The following is an 18,833-nucleotide window of genomic DNA, read 5'->3' on the forward strand; positions in this document are numbered from 1 at the left end:
AAAGGAAGAGAAAAAGGAAGGAAAAGGATTGGGTTGGTGAGGAGGAAATTTGGTCAATGGTTGATAAATTTATAAACGATCAAGGAACTTTGTAACCACCACCACCAAGTGCATGGAGAGATCAAAGGAAGCATGTGGGGCCAGCAAAAGATTTGAAATCACTAATCCTCAATAAGCAAGATACGCGTTGCATGTTCATTTTCCAAAATGAAACCTTCCTCTTCCTTGATACTGAGTTTTGGAAACGTTTATTGGGAATTGCATTTTCTGGTTATTTGGAAAACATAGTAAGTTTGTTAATAATTATAAACTTATGCATGTTTTGTTTTGTTTTGTTTTTAGCTTTATAACATTCATAATCAACTTGATCTGATTATAGCATATTGATGGATGGGCTACCTTCCTGTTGAGATTTCGGCAGAGGTTTCTGCCCCGAGCTAGCCAGATGTCCTCGAGTCCTCAGTTTCCGATTGCAGATTATACATGTAGTTCTCGATGGACGATTATGCCATTGGGTTTCCTCAATCAACTGGAGAAATTCAAGTCCTTTTATGATGATGACACTCAAAATGAGGAGGAGAAGGGGGATACATCTAATCCTGAAGCAGAGGGGATCATTAAATTCAATCCCCCAGATTATATGTATTTGATTGGTCTTGGGGATGGTAGTGATGACCTTTATCCATCCTGGGCTGAATGTGATAAGGTTAGTCCTTTTTTTTTATATAAACTATACATTTTGAGTAAACTGTAATAGGCGCAAGACAAATCTTGCGCCCTTGCGTCCGTTCGCAAACACTCTCTTGCGTCCTTGCGACCCTCGCAAGATTAACCTTGCGTCTTCATTATGGACGCAAAGTAAAATTTGCGTCCATGCGTCCACCCGCAAGGTAGACCTTGCGTCCTTGCTCCTGACGCAAGGTCTACCTTGCGTCCTTGCGTGTCTCGCAAGGTCAACCTTGCGTCCTGCCTTCTTGACTTTTTATGTTTCTTTTGTTGCAGATTTTGATTCCAGTACATTTTTCAGATCCTGAACATTTTATACTACTCACTTTGAACTTAGATGAACAGAGAGTATTAGTCTATGATAGTTTAAAGGGTTGTTTGAAAAAAGGTCAACTCGAGGCTGTCTTCAAAAACTTATCAGACAACTTGCCGTTATATTTGAAGGCTATTGATTACTTTAACAAGAAGCAGGACTCACAAATTGTTGACTATTATGAGAACAGAGAAGATGTAGAGTTGATGATCGAGGATGCACCGTATGTGCCAATGCAGAGTGGTGGCCATGGTGATTGTGGTGTTTGGGTCTGCCTTCATATGGAGAGGATAGTTTTTGGTTGGGATCAGATTGACAACATTGGAGACCCTAAAAAGGCTGCTAAGGACTATAGAATTCGAATGGCAAGAACATTCTTCTGTGCACGCTTTGATACACAGGAACCACCACCACCAGAGGACCCAAAGGTTGTTAATTAGTTAACTTGTAGATGTAATTATTATACAGTTTTTAGGTAAAACATGTAATTTTTGTATGTAAATAATCTGGGACAGACGCAAGGACTTTTTTGCGTCCTTGCTTCTGGTTTTTTGACAGAAGCAAGGTGTTGTTTGCGTCCTTGCGTCTCTTTAAATGGCTTACGCAAGGTTTTGTTTGCGTTCTTGCGTATGTTTGAAGGAACGCAAGGTTTTGTTTGCGTTCTTGCGTATTTAAAAGATATACGCAAGTTGATGTTTGCGTGCTTGCGTATGTTTCATGACATACGCAAGGTATTGTTTGAAAAGTTGCGTCTTTTTTAAAGACAGACGCAAGTTATTGTTTGCGTATTTGCGTGTGTTTGATGACATACGCAAGATTTTTCTTGCGTTCTTGCGTCTCTATGTAGGTCAATTTATGACACATATTTAAACAACTAACTGAGACTGATAAACAACAAACTGAGACTGATAAACAAGCAACTAATTCTGGTCCCCTAATTCTGGTCTAAATCGTACGTTTGATAAAATTGAGACTGATAAGCTTGCGAAGGTTCGACTTTCTCTTTCGACTTTGACTTTGATTTTGAGGCTGTTTTTTTAACCCTCTGAGAAGTAGATTCACCGGTTAGGTCATAAGAAGCGCTACATGTTGTTCGGTTATGACCTGCTTGCTTGCAACGAGTACATGTTCTTACTTTCTTTTCAGTTTCTTCACCTTGAGATGGAATCCGATCGGTACTTTTTGGGCGTCCAGGTGCTCTTTTCTTTTGAATTGGGGGCTTTACGATTTTCAAGATCTTGGGCCCTGGATCGGACCATTCGGATCGATGGGGCAAAGGAAGGATGTGTTCGGAATATGTATTTATATAAGTTTGAGACAAGAACCAATGTGATACATAACATGTAACATCTTCCACTCCGAAGAGTCGTGCTGCTGCCAATACATGTCCGCAAGGTATGCCTGATAATTGCCATTGCCCACATGTACATGTTCTATCTTCTAGATTAACGAGGCCGTTTTTCCTTCCATCACGCACCTCTATTAGATTGTTTGTCGATGGAAATGCTTGCCATCTTCTTGATTTGTTCGTCCTCTTACCTAATTTACGTTCAACATATGGAGTAACCGTTGAAGTGAGACTAACTGCTTTGTTGTGATGTTTGAAAAACCAATCCTGTATAGAAGCGCGAAAAAATTCCAATAACATGCAAACTGGTAGTTTGCGAGCATGTTTGGATAGAGCGTTAATAGACTCTACACTGTTGCTAGTAAGGTATGCATACCTAACATGACCAGCATGACTTCTGGACCATTTGTTGAAACCAACGTCATTTAGATACTTGTGAGACGCTTTTAATCTTCGTTGAAATACACTAACATGATCTTGAAAATCTGATAAACGATAAGCCTTAACCATTTTCCAATAGTGCCATTCAAAATATTTGAATTTGTTGGACATCGTTTTTATGTTCATGAATAGATGACGTGCGCAAAAAGGGTGAAAGGCTTCAGGAAACACATTTGAAATACCATGTGCTATTGAAGGAGCACGATCAGAAATAAAGGTAATCTCTGACATACGATTACTCATACCACAACTTTCTAAATGATCTCTTAGATTGCCAAAAAACCATGACCAAACCTCGTTTGTCTCGCCTTCACCAATTCCATAAGCCAATGGCAAAATTCCGTTATTGGCATCCATTGCAACAGCGACTAAATTTGTACCCAAGTATCCAGCTTTCAAATGTGCACCATCAACGATGATAATAGGGCGAACATTTTGGACAAATGATCGAATCTGCACGCAAACAAATCAAATGAGATTGCTATTAGTTTAAGATAAAACAATTGTAGGATGAGTGATACTTACAACTGCGCCAAAGGACATGTAACACATCACGAATCTATTTTCATTGTCAGTCACCACATTTGTCATGCTTCCTGGGTTATGAATCTTAATGTTATGAAGATAAATGGGAAGCATTCGGAACGAGTCATCCATACTGCCACGAAGCATCTCTATTGCATGACACTTGGCTCTCCATGCTTGATTGTAAGAAATGCTCACCCGAAAACGGTTGCCAACATCATCACGTATATCTTTTGGATTATAGTCTCGATTTGCAGCTTTGAACGATTCCATCAGAATACTTCCTAACACCTTTTTGGAAGCATGTTTATTATTTCCCATAATTTGGGTACGTGAGCATGTGTGTACGTCATGCAATTTCTTTACGATGAAGTTGTCAGTGTGGCGTATTTTGTATGCACTACATTTCCACTCACAATTTGGCAACATGCATTTAGCAGTGAATCGAGATTTGTCAGACTTTACAGGCTTAATTTGGAAGTTTTCTTCAAGACATTTTGTGTATAGATGGTTTACAAAATCATCCTTGTTTAAAAAAGTTTGTCGAACTTTAATCAAATCGGATACTCTATAACTGGTTGTTATTTGGCTCGTAGATTCAGTCTCTTGGTCATGCTCACTCAATAAAAGTGGCATATTCCAGAATACATCCTTTTTTTCTTCCTCTTCTTCATTTTCATCTTCATCTTGATCTTCTCTGTCATTTTCTTCCTCCGAAGCACTAGACGCGACAACTGATTCAAAAGGGTGATCTGTTTTTTTAATTTTACATACGTTCTCAACTCCATAGTTGAAGAAATCAAACTCTTCTGTGTTTGGAGGTGGTACTTCAGGTCGTGCTTCTTCCAAATTGGGTGTCTGAAGGTTTGTGCTCTCCTCGTTTGTTGGTAGGTTTTGTTGGACATCGTGTGTTGGTAGGTTTTGATGGACATTGTGTATTGGTAGGATTTGCACTGACTGTAAGTTTTCTGGGAGTTGATGCATTGTAACTTTGTCGACAATGTAAATATTAATAGGAGCATTTGATATTGCATGTTGTAGAAAATCACGAAAGTCTTCATAATCATCAGTAATATCAAAAACAAGATTATCGACAACATATCTCATTGAAACAGGAGCATTAGGTGGCAAATTAATTTTTCTAAGAACATTTTTTAACAATATTCTTCGAGTAATTAGTTTTTGGGGAGCAACTGGGAGTTTTAATCGTGTTCTAAAACAATCTAGAGGCAAATACATAGGTAAGTTATTAATAAATTGAAAAGAACCACCACAACATATATGAATAACAAAGGTTTCATTATCACTAAAACTCATTATTTAAAATAAAGAAAGTTACCTTAATGACGCTTGAAATTATATGATTTATGTTGAAATGGTGGAAATGAAGTGAAAATAGAGCTGGTAATACCTTATATGAATTGAAAAAGTTATCCGTAATAGTACAAAAATCGTACAAAATCTTATCCGCGAAATCATGAAAATCTTATCTGGATAAGACGCAAGACGCAAGGCGCAAAGGTGCAAGTCGCAAGACGCAAGACGCAATACGCAAGGACGCAAGTCTCTTTGTTGCGTTTGTCAGTAACGCAAGGTCGCATGGTCGCAAGATCGCAAAGACGCAAGGTCGCAAAGACGCAAGGTGTCTTGCGCCTTGCGAGGGCAAATTGTCAAACTTTTTTCTTTTAGAGCTGTCAGTCAACAAGCTTAAAAAAAAGGGTATTTTGGTGATAATCCCAAATTTAATCTCATTATATGTACTCCATGAGCCATCAATTAACATTGTTTTCTTTATTAACTCATTGTTTAATGTATTATGGTTCTGATCTAATGGGTTCAGTGGGCAGTATGGTGCATTAAGCACTCTACTAAATCATTTACCCGTCGAGTCTTATTTGAATCTCAAATTCTCGTGTTTATCACTTTACTTTTCTAAGCCTATAGAAATAATCACTCCAACTGTTAATTTGATGCATTGAGGGGGGAAAAAATCTTATATGTTGCTTATTGGTACATTCATGTGTTGATCAGAATGAGAATATAACATCAAACGTCATAAAATAAGTGACTCATTTAAAATGATTTTTGAGCAGTCGTGCAACGCACGGGCTCAAAACCTAGTAATAATTTTAAATCCTGATCAATTGAACTTCCATTTTGATATTAGAGCTTCAAAACTCGCTTCCTCCCGTATATAATAAACTAGCATTCATGCCCGTGTATTAACACGGGCCACCGATAAATATTAATTTAATATTTATTATAATTAGTATTAGTATTAGTATTAGTATTAGTATGTTATTTATTTATTACTATTAATTATTATAACAAATCACTAATAACAATAAATAAGTATAAATAAAACTAATCTTATACTATCACTTTATATTTGAAATTGAATGTTATAAAATCACTTCATAAATCACTAAACTCGCGTATACACGCGGAAAAAAAAGTATTAAATATATTGACAAGTTTTGTTAAAATATATTCCAGTATTACGTACGATAATATCAGCTCTCAATGTAAACTATCATATATATATATATATATATATATATATATATATATATATATATATATATATATATATATATATATATATATATATATATATATATATATATATATATATATATCTGTGTGTGTGTGTAGAGTAATAAATTGAAATATTTTTGTGTTTAATTTTGAAAATTTACATTTTTTTAAGAAAAAAAAATTAAATTTTGATATCTTCATCTACCTATGTATAATGAATAGATTTAACTTTTTTAAATCATAATAAAATATATATATTTAATCTTATTTGTGATTGGTCAATTGAGCGTCAATTATTAAATTGGATGACTCAAACCTTTTATACTATCTATGTATAGATTATAAAATGAAAAAATTATACCCTTGTTACATGTGGTTTGTTCACTTTTTTATCACAACACCTAAACTTTAAATTTTGCGTAGTTGGTACCTGTATTTTCAATCTGTTACCTGGTTAGTATGCTTGTTAACTTTTGTTTCATAATCAAACTCACACATGTGAGGCTACTTTTGTCCCTTCAATCAATTACTTACATACAAATAGGTCGACACATTCAGTTAAGAAAATTCCCCAAATTGAAAAAGCATAAACCCTAATCGTCGAGTTTCCTCCTATTTCCAAATTCCAAGATTACAATGGTCGATTGGTTTTGTGTAAGAGCAGCTGTATACCAGGGCTTTTGAGGGCCAAAAATAATCTTGAAGCCGAGGTGAAAATGCTAAAGAGTCGAGATAAGAAGATGAAGCTGATAATTATGTTCTTGTTGCTTGTTTTATTATGTATGTTCTTTTAGTTGGGTAGATAGTTGATTAGTAATGTTGAATTTGTAATTTTTTGGTGTAATTGTTATGATTGTCTTTTGTGTAATGCAAGAACCAATGGTTTTAATGAATTGTCTTTTAGTTCGAATATATGAATCTAAGTATTGGTTTTATCTATTGTGTTCATATTGTACACTTGAATTACAGTTTCTAGTTTTGTTGGTAATCACTTATGCACTTAATCAACTTGTAGTTGAAATACAAGCTGCTAATCACTAATGCACTTATCATGGTTAATTTCGTCATTGCCTCTGAAATGTTCAGGTTGTTCAGGTCATAGTTGTTGTACAAAAAATGTTCTCGGTTAGATGTACATTATACAGCTTCTTTGTAATGTGTTTTATAGTGGTCATGGCATGCTCTCATATGCCATCTTGTATCCTTGATTTCTAGTTTATTAATAAAATATATTCATGCCTTTAAAAAAAACATTTGTGCACTTGGTATGCAATAGCTGTGTCAAGAACATGGTGTGCACTTGGTCTGCAATAGCTCTGTCAAACAGTTGTGCACTTGGTATTTAGAAGCATTTGGTCAACCTAATTATTTAAAAACATGGTGTGCACTTTTCACTGTTTTAACCAAATGCTTCTAATTATTGTGTCATTCATGTAAGTGTTGTACTCAAAACATTCAAAAAAACATCCATTAAAAGTGGTAAGTAAGACCCGAATAGTCAGATTCAGTCAAAATTGTAACTGTTTTAACGAAATGCAACACATTAATGGTAATCTAAACCCAAATGCAATACATAATACAAATGGTAACTGTTTTACCATACTCAAATAATTGTAACTGTTTTGACCCAAATTTTTTTTTTTCCACCAAATGCTTTAACTGTTGTGTCATTCATGGTGGACATTTAGACCCAAAATGTATAAACCACTTGACCCAAATGTTTTTTTTCAACTGTTTTAACAACATCAGTCATTCATTTGTTTACAATTGTATCAGTCAACAATTAAGGAGCTTTGTATCAGTTTTTTTTTTTTTTTTTTTTTTACCAAATGATTTTAACTGTTGTGTCATTCATGGTGGACATTTAGACCCAAAACAGTTAAATTGCTTTTGGTTTCAAGTTTTTAGTGCCAAACTCTTTAGTCACAAAGTCAACAGTTAAACTTCTTTAGTGATAACCAAAGTAGTCAAGATCATTTAACCTCTTTTTTTTTCTTTCTTTTTTTAACTGTTTTTTACACGACCACCCATGAGTGGTATTTATGACCCATATAAGTCATCTTCATTTTTTTAACCGTTTTAACCAAATGAATTAACATGAAGGGTAATTAAGACCCAAATCAGTCAACATTAGATGTTTTTTTTCCGACTGTTTTTACCATAGTATCATGTAAAGGCACTACCAAGATAAACACTAATATCAGCACCATAAACTAGTTGACCCAAATGTTTATATCCAAATCTTTTTTTCTCTCTCTTTTTAACCAAATGCTTTTTACCATTCAAGGTGGTCACTTAAACCCAATTGTCAAAACTAGTTGACCCAAATGTTTTTTTTTTTTTTTTTTTTTTTTTTTTTTTTTTTTTTTTTTTTTTTTTTCCTTTTTAACCAAATGCTTTTTACCATTCAAGGTGGTCACTTAGACCCAAATTTTCAAAACTAGTTGACCCAAGTGTTTCTTTTTTTTTTTCCCTAACCAAATGCTTTTAACAACAGATTTAACAACAGATTTACCAATAACAATAGTGCTATTAAAAATGGTATTTAAACTGTGTAAACAACAGATTGTTTTGAACTTGACCCCAAACCCTACAACATGTTAAACCCAAAAATCCTAACTGCTTATAACTGTTTGTAACCAATGAAGTCAACATCAATCAACATTATAAAAACATAAAAATTAATAATAAAATCCCAAATGTGCATACAATATAAAAGATTTCAAAACCAAAGAAGTCAACTTAAGTCAAAATCATTCAAGAACTAGAAAATAAAAGGTTCGAAACCATAAGTGCATACAATACATCATAAACATTAAAAAAAATGAAATTTAAGGTTTAGCCAATGTAACAGTAACAGTAACAGGGAAAAACTAAACCAAAACCTGATCAAAATTTCGATGAACAAAAAAAATTAACAGTATATGAATGCAACAGTAGTAACATGGGGAAAAAAACTGAACTAGAAATCGTACCATATATTAAGTTGACATCAAATGAGTTTAACTCGTTTCTCATCTTGTATAATCTTGTATACATTGTTCACAATAACTCTAGGGTTCTTTGGGGTTTGTGGCTTTTTGATGAAGAAAACATACGTTGTCATTTAACATGCGAGATTATGAACGTGCACAATTTATTTGTATGTAAGTAATTGATTGAAGGGACGAAAATACCCTCACATTTGTGGCACATGTGAGGGCTGCCGTTTGATTATTAAACAAATGTTAACAAGCATACTAACCAAGTAACAAATTCAAACCACAGGTACCAACCACGCAAAATTTAAAGTTTAGGTTTTTTTATGATAAAATGAACATACCACATGTACCTTTTTCTTATAAAATATTATAATCATCATATATTTCTTAATTAATGCACAAAATGTAACTTGATCAACAAGTTTTTATTGGAAAAGAGCTTATCAACACGTTTTTTTGGACAGAACTTGATTAACAAGTTTTCTATCAAGGGCCCAAAAATCTCTCCTCATAACCCACACTCATAAAACTATAAATATCTTAATTTACTCTCACCCGACGCTGTAAGATTGAAACATGCAGATATTCGTGAAAACTTTAACAGGTAAAACCATAACCCTAGAGGTTGAAAGCAGCGACACTATTGATAATGTCAAGTCCAAAATTCAGGACAAGGAAGGTATAAATAAACTCTTACATTAAAACATAATACGGAGTAATAACAATAATTTCATTTTAATTATGCATATAAATACAGTTGAATTCGTTGATTAAAGAGTTTGTATCATCATGATCTCTATACCTATAATAGGTATTCCTCCGGACCAGCAGCGTTTGATCTTTGCCGGAAAGCAGCTTGAAGATGGCCGAACTCTTGCTGATTACAACATCCAGAAAGGTTCTTTTATTTACAATTTACATAAATCTTGATTTCTGTTGAAATTAACACAAATAGTATTTTTAAATACATGTAAATTCGTTGATTAAAGAGAGTTTGTATCATCTAGAATATCTTTATTAATAGCAGTTATTATATACACCCTACCTTCATTAACTTTTGTTTTAGTTAAAAGAATGCATGATGATATATATCTTAATGTTAATATTGTTTGAGTGTAAATAGAGTTTTAATCAGTGGCGGAGCTAGAAAATTTTTTCACCGAGGGAAAATTTTTCTTTTTTTAAACGTATGGATTTTTTTGGGCAAAATATGGATGTTTTGGGGCAAAATATAGAGTTTTTTTAGCAAAATTTGGAGGTTTTTGAAAAAAAAATACGAAGGTTTTGGGGCAAAATATGGAGGTTTTGGCGCAAAATATGAAGGGTTTTGGGGTAAAGAAAAATTCCACGGGGACAAAATCGAAAAACCCAAAACATTTGCACTAACAATTGCAAATCCACTTGATGCGGGCGCCCTACCCTGCCCCTTCATAAGTCCGCCCCCGATTTTAATTATACAGCTTTTTGTTCAGAATCAACTCTTCATTTGGTTTTGAGGCTGAGGGGAGGACATTGTAATACTGTTACACCTTATTTGGGGAATTTGGCCAGAAAGTACGTACAGGACAAGTTAATTTGCCGCAAGTAGGTTCTCTAAATCTTCATACAATATATTTTCATGATGATCCATTGTTGCGTATATATCATATTTGTGTTATTTTGGGGTATTTGAGGTGCTTAAAATAAATGTGAGCTCTAGATGCAGAATCATTGAAAAGATGAGGGAATTGTCTATAAAATTATTATTTGCATCTTTTTACCATTGGATTTTAAGTTTTAACGAGGATAATATCCCGCGTTTCGCTGCGGGATTGTTTTCGTCGTTTAACGGGCCGTTAATTCAACGTTTAGAGAAGGGTTAACGGTCGAACAATTAAACGATAAAGTATAAAGGAATTAAAGGGAAGGAAAAAAGGAAGTAAAAAGAAAATAATAAAACAATTGTTATAATTCAGTAGGCTTATAACTACCTTTAGTGGTTTGATTCTTGATGTTATAATTCAGTAGGCTTATAACTACCTTTAGTGGTTTGATTCTTGATGTTATAATTCAGTAGGCTTATAACTACCTTTAGTGGTTTGATTCTTGATGTTATAATTCAGTAGGCTTATAACTACCTTTAGTGATTTGATTCTTGATTTAGAATACTAATAATGAAGTGTAAGAACAAAGATGATAATGGAGAGAAAGAAAGAAACACTTTGTAAGTGTGAGAAAATGGTGCAAGTTTAATGCTTGCATTCATGAGTATTTATAGCCTAAAATCTCAATATAAAAATACATACTTTGTGTACCAAAATTGACTATATGTATACACCAAAATTGACTATCCATATCTATATTATTATTATTATTATAACACTCCCCCTTGGATAGCAATTTTATTTTGTTGAAGATCAACTATAAATTACTGCCTCGTTAAAAACCTTGCTAAAGAAAACCCAGTGGGAAAAAACTTTAGCTAAGGGAAAAAGAGTGCAGCATGGAGTTGACTCCCCCTCAAGTAGACATCGCTTCAGCTGTTACATCTTTTGAATATGTCTCATGCCAATGTTATGAACGTGTGTTCTGAAAATAGCAGTTGGAAGTGCTTTCGTGAAAAGATCAGCAGAGTTTTTGCTAGATTGCACATATCTCATTTCAATCTGGTTGTCCTTAATGAGATTTTGAGTGTATGAGAAGAATCTAGGTGGTATGTGTTTTGTTCGGTCACTTTTGATATACCCTTCTTTCATCTGTGCTATGCAAGCTGCATTATCTTCATAGATAGTTGTTGGACTTTTATCGCGTTCTAGTCCACAAGAATCAGTAATGAGTTGTGTCATTGATCTCAACCAAAAACATTCTCGAGTAGCTTCATGTAATGCAATCACTTCGGCATGATTTGACGATGTAGCAACAAGTGTTTGTTTTTGAGAACGCCATGATATTGCAGTACCTCCATTTAGGAATACATATCCAGTTTGAGATTTAGCTTTATGTGGATCAGATAAATAACCTGCATCTGCATAACCAACCAAATCTTGTTTTGATTCGTTAGAATAAAATAATCCTAAATCAGTAGTTCCTCGAAGGTATCGAAATATGTGTTTGATCCCATTCCAGTGTCTTTTGGTAGGAGCAGAGCTGAACCTTGCCAACAAATTAACTGCAAAAGAAATGTCAGGTCTTGTACAATTTGTAAGATACATAAGAGCTCCAATTGCACTAAGATATGGTACTTCTGGTCCAAGAATGTCTTCTTGATCTTCACATGGACGAAATGGATCAGCTTCAACATTGAGTGATCTAACAACCATAGGAGTACTTAATGGTTTTGCCTTGTCCATATTGAAACGTTTCAAAATCTTTTCAGTATATGTTGTTTGATGTACAAGTAAACCATTAGGCATATGCTCAATTTGTAAACCAAGGCAATACTTGGTTTTTCCGAGATCTTTCATTTCAAATTCTTTCTTTAGAAGTTGAATGGCTTCATGGATCTCTTTATTTGTACCTATGATGTTAAGATCATCAACATAAACAGCTATGATCACATATCCGGATGTTGTTTTCTTAATGAAAACACAAGGGCAAGTAAGATTATTTGTATACCCTTTGCTTATCAAGTAATCACTTAATCGGTTATACCACATACGTCCCGATTGTTTTAACCCATATAAAGATCTTTGTAATTTAATCGAATACATTTCTTTGGGTTTTGCATTTGATGCTTCTGGTACCTTAAATCCTTCAGGTATCTTCATATATATATCACTATCAAGTGATCCATATAGATAAGCAGTCACAACATCCATGAGATGCATTTCTAAATTTTTAGAAACTGCCAGGCTGATTAAGTATCTAAAAGTAATTGCATCCATAACAGGGGAATAAGTTTCTTCATAATCAATTCCTGGTCTTTGAGAAAAACCTTGAGCTACAAGTCTAGCTTTATACCTTGTAACTTCATTTTTCTCATTTCTTTTTCGGACAAAAATCCATCTGTATCCTACAGGTTTCACATCTTTAGGAGTGAGAATGATGGATCCGAAAACTTTTCTTTTATTGAGTGATTCTAATTCAGCTCGTATTGCTTCTTTCCATTGAGCCCAATCATGTCTATTTTGACATTCAACCATAGATGTTGGTTCTGGATCATCATCATTATTCATGATGTCATATGCAACATTAAATGAAAATTTCTCATCAAGATTTTTCATTTCATTTCGGTTCCATAATATTTTTGAATATGCATAATTGATTGCAATTTCTGTATTGACATCATCAATCTCCTCTGCAGTAGGAGTACTGATTTGTGGTTCTTCTTGAACACTTTCTTTTACTTCATTATCAGCTGATTTTCTTTTTCGAGGATTTTTATCCTTTGAACCAATTGGTCTTCCACGTTTCTGACGTGGCAAAGATTCATGAGTGACGTTATTGCCAGCTTTTGGAATTTCAATTCGAGCTGGAGTATTTACTGCTGGTATATATGATTTTGTCACCGTTTTTGTATCTGTAAATGCATCAGGCAATTGATTTGCAAGTTCTTGTATATGCATTATCTTTTGAACTTCTGTCTCGCATTCTTTTGTGCGAGGATCAAGATACTTTAATTGAGGTTCACACCATGAAACATCATTTTCTTTATTTTTCATTTCTCCCCCTAATCTAGGGAACAATGTTTCATTAAAATGACAATCAGCAAAACGTGCTGTAAAAACGTCACCTGTCATAGGTTCAATATACCTTAATATTGAAGATGTTTCATATCCAACATATATTCCCAACCTCCTTTGAGGACCCATTTTTGTACGTTGTGGTGTCGCAATTGGAACATACACTGCACAACCAAATGTTCTAAGATGGGAAATATTTGGCTCTTGACCAAAAGCAAGTTGTAGGGGGGAATATTTATGACTTGCACTTGGTCTGATGCGAATCAATGCAGCAGCATGTAAAATTGCATGACCCCATATAGATACAGGGAGTTTTGTTCTCATTATCAATGGTCTAGCGATTAACTGTAAACGTTTAATCAATGACTCGGCTAAACCATTTTGTGTATGCACATGAGCAACAGAATGTTCAACAATAATTCCTATAGACATGCAATAGTCATTAAATGCTTGAGATGTAAATTCACCAGCATTATCAAGTCTCACCCTTTTAATGGTGTAATCAGGAAAATGAGCTCTCAATTTAATAATTTGGGCAAGAAATTTTGCAAATGCCACATTACGGCTTGATAACAGACAAACATGAGACCATCTGCTAGATGCGTCTATTAGAACCATGAAATATCTAAATGGTCCACATGGTGGATGAATTGGTCCACATATATCACCTTGAATTCTTTCAAGAAACATTGGTGATTCTTTCTCAACCTTAAGTGGTGAGGGTCTAGTTATCAATTTTCCAAGAGAGCAAGATGTACATGGAACCATTGTATCATGATGGATTTTTCTATCCTTTAGTGGATGTCCATGAGTACATTCAATAATCCTTTTCATCATTGTTGATCCTGGATGGCCTAATCTGTTATGCCATAAACTGAATACACCAGGATCAATATATTTTTCGTTAACTACCATATGTATTTCTGGTACATTTATATGTGTATAATGTAATCCAGAACTAAGTCTTGGCAGTTTTTCAACCACATGACTCTTGTCAGTGATACTTAAATATTTCTCATTTTCTGTTGTCACTGACTGATAATCATACCCGTTAAGGTATATGTCGGAGAAACTCAATAAATTTCTGCTTGACTTGGGAGAAAATAAGGCATCATTTATTAAAAATTTTGTACCATTTGGTAGTATGAAATTTGCCTTTCCTATCCCTTTTATCAAGTTAGCAGGTCCTGATATTGTATGTATAGTTCCTTCCGTTGGTTTTAGATCAATAAAATATTTCTCGGATTTAAGTATAGTGTGTGTAGTTCCACTGTCTGCTATACAGAGATCTCCACCACTTGATTGATGTTGTATTCCAGCAAAATTCATATTGAACTTCATATATAAGAAATAAATAGTGAGTACATTAATATTACACAATATTTTAAACGCAAATAGATAGTACTGAAACATTTAGCAAACATAATGACAAAGACAGACGATATTAAATCGTTTATTTTTCAAAAGACACACAACTTAAACATTCAAGAAATCTTCATATAAATCAGATGGTTTCTCAGTGACTGTTGGATCAATATTATCCACAAAATTTACTTCCTTTTCTTTACCTTTCAGCGAATCCTGATACATCTTAACAAGATGTTTAGATGTTCGGCAAGTATTAGCCCAGTGGCCCATTCTACCACATCTGTAGCAAGATTCTTCAGAATTTTTAGAAGAATTTTCTTCAACATCTTGTTTAATGGGCTTGTTTTGTGGTTGATATTTATATTTTCGTGGATTACTATTTCTTTGACCACCACGGCCACGACCACGACCACGTCCACGCCCATTACCATTACCATAAGGATGGTTTCTACCATAGTTATGGCTTTTGGCATGATGATGGTGATGGTTATTATAACCACGACCTTGCCCGCGTCCTTGTCCCTGTTTATAATTATTTGCAGTATTTGCTTCAGGGATTGCAAGTGTACCAGTAGGACGGGATTGCTGATTTTTCATTAATAGCTCATCATTTTGCTCTGCAACTAAGAGATATGAATTAAGTTCAGGATATGTTTTGAACTTTAGCATTCTCAAATTTCTTTGCACTGTGATGTTTGCAGCATTCATTGTGGAGAAAGTTTTCTCCATCATGTCTGCATCACTAATTTCATGTCCACAGAATTTAAGTTGTGAACATGTATTATACAGAGCTGAGCTGTATTCATTTACTTTCTTAAAGTCTTGAAACCTTAATGTTCTCCATTGTTCCATTGCAGCTGGAAGTAAAATTTCTCTTTGATTATTGAATCTGCTTTTGAGACCTTCCCATAAAACATGGGGATCTTCTACAGTCACATAATTATTTTGTAAGCATTCATCAATATGTTGATGAATAAAGCAACATGCCGTAGCTTGTTCTTTTTCAGAACAAGTGTTGTTTTCATTTATGGTTTCAAGAATGCCCATTGATTTAAGATGCATTTTTACTTTTATAACCCATGGCATGTAGTTGTTTCCAGTTGATTCTAAAGGAGTAAATTTAAGCTTTTCCAGATTTGACATTTTCTATTATCAAAAATTAAAACAAACATCATGATAAATTAGAGTCAATTTATATTCATAAGTATATAAACATTAAACATAAATTTAATATAACATAAATGATAAGTAGGTGACAGTGTCGACCATGTGTAAGCAATCATAAATAAATGTTATATAACAAAAATATAAATATTAGTAAACATAAATGAAAATTTGGCGACAGTGTCGACCATATATTTTTTCAGGTGGTATAACCGACCTATATCATTCTGGTGGTATAACCGACCATATATCATTTTGGTGGTATAACCGACCATATATCATTTTGGTGGTATAACCGACCATATATCATTTTGGTGGCAGAGCCAACCATATTTAGTATTAAGATTATCGTGCTGATAACGTGTTATAATTCAGTAGGCTTATAACTACCTTTAGTGGTTTGATTCTTGATGTTATAATTCAGTAGGCTTATAACTACCTTTAGTGGTTTGATTCTTGATGTTATAATTCAGTAGGCTTATAACTACCTTTAGTGGTTTGATTCTTGATGTTATAATTCAGTAGGCTTATAACTACCTTTAGTGATTTGATTCTTGATTTAGAATACTAATAATGAAGTGTAAGAACAAAGATGATAATGGAGAGAAAGAAAGAAACACTTTGTAAGTGTGAGAAAATGGTGCAAGTTTAATGCTTGCATTCATGAGTATTTATAGCCTAAAATCTCAATATAAAAATACATACTTTGTGTACCAAAATTGACTATATGTATACACCAAAATTGACTATCCATATCTATATTATTATTATTATTATAACAACAATAACTTTGTTGCGGATTAACGATCGGTTAATTGAACATTAAAAAACAACGATTAACGGTCAGTTAACTAAGCGTTAAAAAAATTAAAGAATGATAAAGGGAGAGTAAAAAATGAAGTAAAGATATGTTAAAAAAAAAGTAATTGGGATTACCAAAATACCCTCAAAGTTGGGGGTATTTACGTTAGCGTCATCGTGAATAGTAATTTTTCATGAGAAATAGTATAATTGATATTGATAATGATAATAATAACAAATATCTATATTTTGTGCCCTCTTGTATTGATCTTATAAACTTTATTGATTTTGGAAGGAGCTTATTTTACTCGCATGTTTTTCCGTTTGTCCAATTTTTTATTAATTGGTTAAGCTTAATGACATGTTAAATGAATATTGTTAGATGTTAGTGATTTTTTATTTTGTTGAATTATATATGTGGGAGGGTTTCTTTTAAACTTTTCGTAGTAATTTGGTCAATGGGCCAAGGCCCAATTTTACATTCAATGGCCTACCTTTGTAATAAAACGACAAATGAATACCAATTTTGAAAACTAAACTACAAAGGGACCTTGTGCTATTATTATCAATCAATGAATGAAGGTGGTTTTGAAAGGGATGGATGGTTTCAAGGGAGGTGGGATGTCGTTTTGATTGTTTTAATAAAGGGAACGTCAGATTTAGCCTTTAATATATAAGGGTAATAGATAGATATAGAAATTTCATCATTAGCCTTTTACTATTTCTTTTGTGCGCATTCCTAAATATATGTGAATTATTTGACTTTTTTTTTTTTTTTTTTTTTTTTTTTTTGGTGACTCAGGAACCCCCTACGAACGAATCCTTTGGACTCTCCCGCAGAGGGTAAATCTGGGAGAACGAGCCTGCTGAGCGCCAGACACGCTACCTGGTGAATTGACTTATTTTATGTCATTTTATGTATGAAATCTATTTTGTTAGGTGTTATGCGCGCCTACACCCAAGGGCTGTAAACTGCAGGAAGTGTCACAGCACCCAAGTAATCTTTCTATCCACATCAATTCTAATTTTCTTTTTTGTACACGCTTTTAACATTGTAGTATGTGCTTTATCCGGTTGTTTTATCTGTTGATTTTTTTTTTTTTTTTTTTTTTTTGGCTTTAATGTGTTTGCAGCTAAGGCCAAAGAAGAAGCTCCGGTGGCACGAGCCATGAGTGTTGTTAGTTGGAAGAGGAACTATCTGGTTATTTTGTTACGTATGCATCTTGTTGTATGCATCTAGTATCACTATATTGCTTTTGAGTATTTTTATAGACTTTTTCAATTCTAAAACTTAAAACATAACCTCAAAGCTCCCTTATCTTGTTAAGATGCCAAGAACTTGATTTTGACTCAACATGAATGGATTAAAAGGAAGGCCAAAAGCTATACAACATTTGCATTGACCCATACACGGTTATAAACTCGTATTTTTTCTGAGCATATTTCTTTTTGACCATATCATTTGCATACCAATTCAACTTACCTCTTGCAATTCTTCTAAAGAATAAAAAGTAATCTCAAGGAAATATATATCAGTAACATTAGAGTGATCTTAACAAAGAGATGAATTGTAGTGAGCTCGTCAGTATTCCTTACATTTTTTTGTGAACTACATACATCTCTTCTCTTCTCTCTATATATTAAAGTAAATACACAATTGAGTGACAAATCCCTTTAAAAATAAATCCTAGCCATCCAATTTATTAATCTCCATCCATCTTAACCATACAATAAGGATAATACACTTAATCACGTGATTAGACCTTCTTTAGCATCTAATCAGACTAAAATGCCCTTATCAAAATTAAACAAGCGAGGTTGGGCATCGGTTTTAGGGTTCAAGCAAAGAAACCTGATTTGCATTTACACGCTCCATTCTTCATCATTCTTCCTTCTTACGCTACACTCCTGCATTCAATTAGGGTTTCGATTCAAAAATCATTTTCCATTCTCTCAATTAAACCATC

General features: G+C 33.7%; 2 protein-coding genes across 2 annotated transcripts; one reads left to right on the forward strand and one right to left on the reverse strand.

Annotated features, from left to right (window-relative positions):
* The first annotated feature begins 112 nt into the window (after positions 1-112).
* Positions 113-18,038, forward strand: LOC139842943 (ubiquitin-ribosomal protein eL40 fusion protein-like). Its single transcript, XM_071833040.1, has 7 exons — positions 113-287; positions 380-612; positions 9,444-9,551; positions 9,684-9,770; positions 10,345-10,456; positions 17,806-17,863; positions 18,000-18,038. Exons 2-7 carry the CDS (start codon positions 552-554, stop codon positions 18,036-18,038), a joined length of 465 nt encoding a protein of 154 aa, XP_071689141.1. The 5' UTR covers positions 113-287; positions 380-551.
* LOC139904665 (uncharacterized) lies at positions 1,906-4,337 on the reverse strand. The gene is made up of 3 exons (XM_071886597.1): positions 3,354-4,337; positions 3,123-3,281; positions 1,906-1,923 (listed from the first exon to the last, which is right to left on the reverse strand). The coding sequence occupies exons 1-3, from the start codon at positions 4,335-4,337 to the stop codon at positions 1,906-1,908; spliced, it is 1,161 nt and encodes a 386-aa protein (XP_071742698.1).
* Positions 18,039-18,833: the final 795 nt, after the last annotated feature.

This window comes from Rutidosis leptorrhynchoides, chromosome 4 (genome assembly GCF_046630445.1).
Source record: "Rutidosis leptorrhynchoides isolate AG116_Rl617_1_P2 chromosome 4, CSIRO_AGI_Rlap_v1, whole genome shotgun sequence".
NCBI classification, from domain to species: Eukaryota; Viridiplantae; Streptophyta; class Magnoliopsida; order Asterales; family Asteraceae; genus Rutidosis; species Rutidosis leptorrhynchoides.